The sequence below is a fragment of the Odontomachus brunneus genome, unplaced genomic scaffold (genome assembly GCF_010583005.1).
Source record: "Odontomachus brunneus isolate Ranch 3 - 2012 unplaced genomic scaffold, Obru_v1 Obru_scaffold_014, whole genome shotgun sequence".
Taxonomy (NCBI): Eukaryota; Metazoa; Arthropoda; class Insecta; order Hymenoptera; family Formicidae; genus Odontomachus; species Odontomachus brunneus.
The window spans coordinates 1035662-1046172 of NW_022639464.1; the positions used below are offsets into that span (position 1 = coordinate 1035662).

The 10511-nt window shown below is 36.6% G+C and overlaps 1 protein-coding gene across 11 annotated transcripts in view; it reads left to right on the forward strand.

The window, feature by feature from the left end:
• Positions 1 to 10511, forward strand: part of LOC116841244 (potassium voltage-gated channel protein Shal) — a 191666-nt gene that overhangs the window by 69652 nt on the left and 111503 nt on the right. For all 11 annotated transcript variants that reach the window (XM_032808944.1, XM_032808943.1, XM_032808945.1 and 8 more), the window contains exon 2: positions 6197 to 6359. In XM_032808944.1, coding sequence (XP_032664835.1) covers positions 6197 to 6359 — 163 coding nt within the window. The remainder of the gene's footprint in view (positions 1 to 6196; positions 6360 to 10511) is intronic.

The following is a 10511-nucleotide window of genomic DNA, read 5'->3' on the forward strand; positions in this document are numbered from 1 at the left end:
AAACTACTTTACACAATAAAATTCTTCTTTCTAGATCCTTTAAGTAAAGCTTCTGAGTCATGTTTTACGGATAATTACGAAACGGACGAAATATGACGTAAGAAAGAAACACCTACTACACTATATAGCTTTGATATACATAAAGTGTGTAATATTTTTACACGTGCTGCATAAAATGCCGACCATACTTTCATCTAAGTCAGTTCATAAAATTTTACTCGCATCCATTAAGCGAACTTTTCGTTGCTCGTGTAAAAACACAGCAGGGTGCAACTGCTCGTCTCAGCAGCACCCTCCTCTTCGTCGCTACGCTCTCCCTCTATGCGCTATTTGCGTACATTATAAATGCGTACATGAAACTGCTCCCGTGACGAAACGAGTTAAGGAAGTTCTCGAAGGCGACGGCAGAGCTCGAAACTTCATTAATTCACAAAACTTTGCACTCAAAAGATGCCGTTGCGATGTGAGTTTCGGCTCAATTAGTCCACGGGTTGGGGTTATTCACCATAACGCGCGCGATATAAATTAATCGGGACGTTCGTTTTTTCCATGTGGTGGTGTTCTCTCTTAAGCTAGTTGTCATGAAATGAATTTCGTGAGAATTTGATGAGACTTGCACTGTATATACAGTGAAATATTATTTAACTGCTTAGCAAGAAAAAAATTCTCTCCGAAAAATGTATTTCTTTCTTGTAGAAATAAAGTTAAGATTTTATAGTATACAATGAAAATTGGCATTTATTGAGGAGAGAGAAGAAATCAATTATTATAATAATTCACACACTTCCATATTTATATATCTTATCTGTTTATTCTTATATAAGACTCTCAACTTACAGAACTATTTAATAGAATTATTTACTCAATAATGTAGCGTAATTCTTGAATTATTTTAAACAATGCGTGCACTTTGCGAAACAGGCGTTGTTAGATATTTTGATAGATAGTAAATTTATTTATTATTTATCGACGTGTTACGGATAATACGGCTACTTTAAATTTATACGAAATGCTTTTGGAAATGAAGCGGAAGCCTTCTTTGAAGTTTAACGTAAAATTAACTGATGCGTTTGCGTCGAGGAATTTCACCGAGACTTAAAGATTCTCGAGCTCGGTGGATTCGACTCCAAAAAATTCGATTCATTCGGATCAACTCCTCCGACGAATATCGGCTGTACTTGCGCGCGCTCTCAAATCTCGTATCGCGCAAGACGTGAGCAATTAATAACTCGCCCGAGACCAGTATGAAGTTAATGCCGCGTGATCTCTAGACGCGATATTACAGGGTCTCTTGTTTACGTTGGTGAAGGTTATTTGTAATTTAACTGCAAATTCGTGGCAGTTGCGCGCGACCTCCGTCGCGAAAACCCGACGTGCGTCTAAATCCCAGATAGTCGCTCAGGCGGGTCGCCCAAGGCGCGCTTTTCTAAAGATAGATTACTAATCCTACGTTTTCGCCGACTGTTCCTCCTCCTCCTCCCTCCCTCCTTCTCCTTCGACAATCTCCCTAAATTCGCTGCCGCGTCGCGTGTCCCGACTACATTGACAAATAAGAAAAGTCAGTCTCTATCTGACCTGAGCACATTCGCCTTGAACTCGCGCGACCTGTCGTTTCTAACTTCTCCCATTCGTTCAATATTTCGTCTATTTTAATCGTGCAGTATTACGATGAGACGAAAGGTAATATCATTCGCATTCTGTAAGCGCATCCGCGAACAACATCCGCGGTAAACATCCTGTAAATTTTTAATTCCTCGAATCGGATCGCGGTTTAAGCGTAAGCCACGTGTGCAAGGGATAAAATGTTTCTGATTTGTACATTTGTACATGTGACGGAATTAAACGGGCGTAGTAAGTCATATGTCTCGCAGAAATAAGGAAAACCTAACAAAAGTACGCACAGAAAAATGCATGCTGTATTCAAATGTTGCTAGTTTCATGTTTATTTTATAGGTGTATATATACGAAAATTTATCATAATTTTTTTTATAAAAGCAAATTTACTCAAAATACTTTCTGAATTCCAGGAAGTTTAGCATTTCAATAAAGAATATTAAATGAAAATTCGATTTTGTTTACTGCATAGAGTTGAACCAATTTCTTGGATAAAGATTCCTAATATTTCTTTGTAGAGAATAAATTCTCCTTTTGAGTACATGACAGAGAAAGCTTCTCTAAATAAATGACACACCGTCTTGAAGCTTATGTCGAGTAGATTATATTTAAGAATATAAAGTCTGATATTATTTTCGTAGTCGTTTGAGAGATAAACGATCCACAAAAGATTGCAATCTCAATAAATAGTTAATATCATTATTTATTGAGATTGCAACTTTTTGTGGACCGTTTATTCCCCAAACGACTACAAGGACAATATTGAAATTTATCGTAATTCTTGTTAAATTACCTTAAAATTTTGGGATATTTCCCATGAAAAAAATATTGAACATTTAGATGTATCGTATTGTTCAAATTCTAAAATCTATTCATTCTAGAATATTCAGAAAATTTTGTATATTCTAGGATTTATCAATTCTCGTGTCGATTCTGTCTGTTGCACAAAACTCTCGAATTTTAGAATTTTTTGATTGAAGTCTGTCAATCTTACAATTCTTAAATTAAAAAATTCCTAAAACTCAGAATCGACGAATTCTGAAACGTTAGAGTGGAATTCGCGAAGGGAGACGCGAATGTTGACGCAATGAATCATAAAAGGATCGAACAGCAATGAAAACTGCACTAATAACTGAAATAAAATATCTATATAAAATATCAACAAATTGAAATATTTCCGCAATTTTTTTGTTTCAGGAGAGAAACGAATCATGTTTTGTTATTTTTAACGGCAGGAAAACGTAACGTTGATAAATATTAATTGTTGTTTTCAGAGATTCTCGAGTATAGCTCTCACCGATATAAAAATGTAAATAAACTCACGATTTTTAGTTTCGCTTAAAGTGTAATCTTTTACAATGCACTTTTTAACTGCACAAACTGCACATTCATTTTGAATTATTGAGTTCCTCTTGTCCCTCGAGTATCACGATTTGCGAGTAAATCGTTTTTCTTTTAATTTTTTTTAACGTACGCACGACCGATGCTCTTCTGACGGAAAAAAAGAGTGAAAGTCGAGCTGGAATTGCGGGTCACGCGAACTTTCGCCTGAGCTCGGTTTCCCCGGCTGGCAATAATTTTCCAGCGCCCTACGGCCCCCCGGGCCCACTCCTCGACCCTGATTTACGCTTCCTACGGACTTTTACAGCGACCATGAAAACTCGTCCTGCCGAGTTCTCACCTGATGCTCGTACGCTCGTATTTCGCGCACGTGATCTGCCACCGCGTGTTATCGATTTATCTCCTCCCGCTCTTTCGCGCACCTATTATTTATTTAATAAATAATCTCTCACGTCAATTGCTTATCGATCTGATGAGGGTAAATTTTATTCTCTTTTTCACGTAATTACGAACGATTCCACACGAGCGAAGCTGATTGTTAGTAAACAAGCTCGTGTACTCGATTGAAAATAATGAATAAATTTAATATTCTTGATGGAATGCTAAACTCACAATGTATTTTGAGTAAATCTCATGCTTGTAATAAAAGAAAAAAAAAAATGCTAAATTTGCGGATATATAAACCTATGAAATATGCTTGAAACAAGCAACGTTTATTTGAATGCAGCATGCATTTCTCTGTGTGTACTTTTATTAGGATGTATATTATTAACTGGAATATTCAAAGCTTTTGAAAAAGAGGCCAAATGTGTCTATGGGCGCTTGGTTACATTTTTTTTCTAACATTTTCTAACAATTGAGCTAACCAGGCTTATACGTTCCCTTCTTCCAATTACTTCAGACATAATAAATGGCAGGTCTTGCGATAATATCGTATCGAGGATACGGAGTGATCGATTGCTTCTGCTGAGAACATTTTTTTCCCGGCCCGCGTCACGTCGTTTGCAGAATAGAGCCGCCTTTTTGCCTGCCTCCTCGCGTCTCGACCCGAAATTGCGTGTGGTCCGAGAAATTCGCTGGAAAGAGGAACGATCTGTAGCTGTCGAGTGCGATCCATTACACTTCATTTTATCCCCGTCTCCATCGGCGTTCTCCCTTTTCCGCACGCCTGGCTTCTTTTGATCTCTCGAGTGAGGCATGTCGGTAGAATAAACGATCGCCATTGTGCGCGGTATAACGTTGTTTCTGATCCCCGCTAATAATTTAACTCCTTTTTTTTTGTATGAATTTTCGTGGAGAGTGTCAAGTCCGACATCAATTTTTCTCCCTTAGAGTTTTTTCGTGACCAAACGATACCTCTTATTATTTGAAACGCGAATGTAATGTATATAAATAGTTTATTTAATTTTGGGTTATTGTACATAAACAAGGAAAGTTATGCACTACCAAACTCTAATCATTAATAAAAGGAAAGAAATATTTTATTAATTTGTTACTTTATTAATGTTTCATTAATTTCTATAACAGTTTTAATAAATTCTGCATATTATAATAGATTAATATTTGAAATTGTTAATGATTTTATTTACTCCTTAAAAAAATGATGTATTTTTGCATGCCCAAATAATTATATCTGTTTGAGAAATTGAAACATAATATTTGAAACATATAATGTTTTTCTTTTAAGGATTAAAACATTGACTAGAAAATCCGAGAATGTTAATTTCTTAAATCTTCGTTCTCAGAAAAGTTACAAACTTTTACGTAAATTTCCATTTTTATCGCGTTTCTCTCTATATTTGCAATGGAATGAAATGCTTAAATAAATATTTGCGATCATTTTTGTACGCAATTCTATTCTATAGATTTAAAAGCATATTTATTAGCGAGGGCGGAAACAACCCTAGTGCGCCAGACACTTTTGGGGTACGCAAGACACATGTCATGTGAGGGTTGATATTTTGCTGGGTGGATAGACGAATTTCTTCTTTGTAATTTTGGGACCTTCACACTTCAAAGTATACCGTGTTCTAATTTTAGATTCGGCTTAAAATTAACGAATTCATCCAAGTCGTCTTTGAGGTCCAACGAGATCTAATTCGGACGAGATCTAATTTCTAATTTCAATAATAAATTGCCCGTGCCCTAATGAGAGGACGTGATTCGACGAACTTTAGACATTCCATTACAAAACGGATTTCGCATCATTACTCCCCCTCCTCCCCCCACAGACACACAAACACATGTATATATGGCCTCCGCAATTTGAGCGGAGCGTTGAAGTGCGTCGCGATTTCGTCACACGAGGACAAGTTAAACCCGACTAGCGTATTTGTTCGGGGCGTGTGTTTGCGCTACCCGATACGCGGTAAATATGTAAAGGGCATGGACCGCGGGGCAACCTTGCGGGAAACGGTCGGCAAAGCCAACACTGCGAGAGCGCGGTGCCGTGGCCGCGGAAAAGTTTTATGGGGCGGACGTTCGCACGACTGAGAACGAGGACGACGAGGACGACGAGGACGGATGTTACCTTTCACGGCTGAATTCTTCAAGCGCGCTATGAATTATCCACGTTGTCTCCCATTTTTCTCCCGGCCGCGACCGACGACGCGTCCACCCGCGGGCGATAACGTCGGGGATACATAATTCCGTCATGCTTTCTAAACATTTGACCGGCTCGTTCGTCTAAGCCGCTGTCGCGTCGCCAACAATGTTCATAACAATGCAAATGACTTTCTGCGCCCAGCATGACTGCCGTTCGAAGCTGTACGTATGTATACGACAGCCTGAAATGTATGAGAACCCACGAGTTTGGAGATCTACAAGGTACGAATTGTAGGGCGTTATAGAATATGTAGGCACCCGTACTGGCGCGCGAATTTCGCGAATTTCTGGAAGCGATGAGATTTGGTATTCTGAATTTATGGTACAACAGCCGCGGCACAGTTCTCCCTCCTTCCCTCCCTCTCAGTTAATATTGGAAACCCTCAAATGGCAAGTTTCATAAATTTGTCGACTCTCTCTCTCTCTCTCTCTCTCTCTCTCTCTCTCTCTCTTTCGAGTCTCTCTCTCTATGCGACTCGCAAAACTTTGATCATTCACTGCATTTCAGCATGCGTATGAATATCGATATTCGATTGTTGTCGATGTAAGTATTTGATTTTCTGTGAGAAGTGTTATAATACATCGAGTAAGTTGCAGGGCAGCTTTCTTAAAGGATATTTCTTCTTGTCTGTTTCAGCTACGGTGACATGGTTCCGAAAACGATCGCGGGAAAAATCGTGGGGGGTGTATGCTCCTTGAGCGGTGTCCTAGTGATCGCTTTACCGGTACCTGTTATCGTCAGTAATTTCAGCAGAATATATCATCAAAACCAACGTGCCGACAAGCGGAAGGCGCAGAGGGTGAGTGCATTTTGATCATATCCCTTTCTTATTTCTGTATATGATCTTCAAGACATCCTTTTTCGTACACGTTCTCAAGTCGAAATTTTGAGTTTATTCTTCGGCCTCAACAACGTAACGTTTGTTTTGATACTTTGAAGCCTACATCAATCTTTTTTAATTCTATTTAACTTACTAACACACACACTTTGTCGAAAGGTCCTCTTTAGAACTTACAGGTGGCATTTTGTGTATTTTCTGTCATTTAGAGACATTAAGTAGGGTATTGGTTTCTATGTGTATTAAAGGGACGCTGGAATCGAAATTTTTATCGACAGGATATTGAATTTTTTTGCAAAGTTTGGCTGCATAGAGTTACAAATGCTCTTGCACAATAAAAATATGTGCGAAAGTGAATTGAAACATTGCTCAATATATGGCGAAAACAATAAAAAATTTCAAAGTTCATATTTTAAGTATAAATCAACCTGTCATACGCCATCAGTTAAAGTAAATATCCGCTTGATACAAAAGATTTGTTGTGTTATAATGAACGTGAGTTTGCTCTTCTTAGAAAAATTTCAAGGAACATTGCTGTATCTTTATATCTGAATTTAGAAGTTTAAAGATATCGGAAAAGTTTGATAGAGAAAAATTTTTATTTGTGGTTAGGTTATTTGTGGTTTTCCACTAAATATGATATAACAAAGTAACACACATTTACGCAAAATCTATACGTACAAGAAATACGAAAACGTGACTGTATTGATGACGATTGTCTGCGTTATCAATAATTTTTGAAATCGACATTGACTCCAGTACGTCCTCTTAAAAATACACTAATTTTTTAGAATATATAGAAAAGAAAGTTAGAAGTTTAGGTCGAAAATAGAACTAAAATTTCGTCCACTAACCTAGGTTTTTACCTCGAATTGAAATTTTGACTTCAGTATTCTATTTAATGTTTACTTTGATATTCTAAAATCTGTATCAACTTTTTTTAATTTTATTTAACTTATCAACTTTGTCGAAAAAGCAAATCTCTTTGAGAGTTTCTTCTTTAGAATCAAGTAGGATTTTGTACGTTTTTTGCTATTTAGAGGCGCTAAGTAGGTTTTTACTTTGTAACAAGCATATATTGACCCTTCAGAATAATTCGAAAGTTTAATAGGGTCAAAATTTCGACTCGGGACCATTTTCCCGCGTTGGGTATATCAGAGCCAAACATGTCGGAAAGATCATTCATTATCTTTCCATTATTTGACAAATTCTAAACTCATGTACCAACGATGTCTGTGCATTGTTGTGTCATAGTTTCGATGTGTCTCGCGTGAAATGCCGTCGCCTATTTCGCGCGCGAAACGGTAACGCGTCCACAAATAGCCACGCGTCATTATTCGCAACACCGGGTGTACACTTTATTCCATCACAATGTATATCAATATTTCTAAATGTGCTGTCTTCGAACTAGAAAACTCGTTCGTCTAACTCAAGGCCGAAGTCGCTACCGAAGTCGCGAGGCAGAACGACACGAGAAGCTCTCCTCTCGTTGTTTTCGCCGCGCCTCTCGCGTGGCTGTTGCTATAATAAGAATCACGAGGCACTATAAATAAAAAATGCGGTCTATTATGAGACGCGCCGAAATAATGCCGGCATGCGACGGCATTAGCGCGTATGTGCACGGTTCCATCGAGACAATTTCTCGCGGCATTACAATTTGTTTATCTTTATTAATTAAAATCTTTGCATTAGTGCCTGTAGAAAGAAGTTTACAAATCTTATATGACGTTGACGTAAACTCCTGAATTTAGAAGAAAAAATAAAAAATAAATAAATTGTTCTAAAAAATCTTAACGTTCTAAAAAATATAAAGCAATTTCCATACAATATTTGTATATATCTATAATCCTATTCTAATATTCTAACGATATCAGAAGTCGGCGCGGAAAGCTGACTGACAGCTTCACAATCATACCATTTTTTATTATTTATCTTTCTATAGTTATATAGTTAGTTATCTATCTAATTTGTATATTTTTTGTGCCGATTTCTAATATTGTTAAAATATTAGGATAATATTGTAGAGGTATATAATATATTTTGAATCAAAATTACTTCATATTTTTTAAAACTTTTGAAATTTTAAAAGGCGTTTTATTTTTTTGGAATTTTTTTATTTCGTTAACATTAAATTATTTACCAAAAGATTGTTTTTGAAGTTGTTTAAGAGAAGGTTTCTTTTTAAGTCTATTAAAATGAAAAGATTGTATGTCTAGACGTCTTCGGATTTTCAAGAAAGTAATGGAATTATTTTTTAATTTTCAGATCGCTTAGATAAACCCGCGTAATAATATTAATCTAAGACAAAATAAAAAAGTGGGGTCACTAGTTTTATAATACGTTGAACAAGCTATAAAATTTTCATCTCTATATCTCTAATTGTTCTCAAATTATGAACAGAAAAACAAATATGTACAGACTGGTCCACGCAAAGTTTGACAACCCAAGAACTTTAAAAATATTTGTCGTATCAAAAAGTTGTTCATGAGAAAATTTCATATATTCAAGGAGTTTTTTTCTAATAAATTCTAGTAAATATGTCTCCGCTCTTCTTTGAAGGGAACTGGAGGTAACTTCGTAATTTCAAATAGAATCTCCTATAAAATGTTATATATTTATATAAAATGTTATATAATATTTATGTTTATAGAAAAAATAATATGATTGGCCCCATAAATCTTGCGCCAATACAGATTTATGGACCAATTATATTTCCTCCGTGTACATAAAGGACAAACAGAGAACCTCCTTTTTAAAGCCGTTTAGAAAATTTTTACACAAATATTTTCTGATGAAATTTTTTGCAATGATAATATATAAGGCAGAAAACGCGCGATAACAGATATATGTACTGGCCATAAAACTTGCAACACGTGAGACGACTTTTACGCATCCCCTGTCGGGAATGACGATCGGTGGGTAGGGTGTATAAATTCCACGGCCAACATTCTCGAAGGTGAGGAACTCTCCTCCTGTCGCCATTTTCGTATCCCCCCAATATCGACGTTCCGAAGATATTTCTTCCATTATAGGGAGGAAGTGGCGGTCTCAGTCGGGTCGCAGTCGATGACATGTTACTTCGTTTCGCGTCGTCGTTCCCAGAAGTCAGACGATTTATTCTCGCTTGCTTCGTAGCTTGTAACTTCGCTTGTAACGTCCCTGTGGCACACTTATGAGCATTTAACCGAGCATTTCACCGGCGCCTCGACTAATGTCACTAAAGAAAGTGAATGAGTCTCCCTTTTCGCCTCGAGGGAGATTCGCAATCATCTTCTTTTCGACTTTTCATACATGAAATCATTTTAGCGTGACGTTACATTGTGTCGCCAAATCGCCTCGATGGTTCCGCGAAGGTGAGCTGCAACTTTTGATAATAGTCGATAAATTTGACATCACTTTCTATCGTCGCCTTCCGCCTCCGTGTTGTAAAAATTGTATGAAAAAAAATTCAATTTCACACTCGAGGTCATTTTAACGCGTCGTTACATTATGATCGTGAGATGAATCGAATCAGGCGAGGTAAGCTCTAGCAGCGTGGAAATTATCTCCTGTTGCGCTTTACGCACGATTAGTCAATAAGATTTTATTTATGAATATCGCGACAGGAAAAAGCGGGGGATGCTCTCTAAATTTCTCGGAGCGGAATCTCATTCAAAACGAGTGAAAAGTGGCAGTACTCTTGCTCGAAGCGATAGAATACTGTCATTCGAAATCACAAGAATGTTTCACTCAAGCTTAAAATGGATTCTAACTCTCTATGAGCGGATATCTCAATCGATTCGAGTGAATATATTTCCGTAATGGAGTACATTAAGATAAAAGTATCTCAAAACCTGGACACGTATCTAGTTTTGGACATTCTTATTGCTTTGCTCTTTAAGTACGAATATTTAAAATTTTAATGTATACTTTTATATATATATATATATATATATATATATATATATATATATATATATATATATATATGTGTATATATATGTATGTATATTCTTATATACTTTCAAATATAACATGTGACGTAACTTTCAAATCTGTATACATATATTCTGTTTATAAATTCTGTAAAATATATTCTATATTCTATAAGAAAAAAAAAAAAAAAAAAAAAAA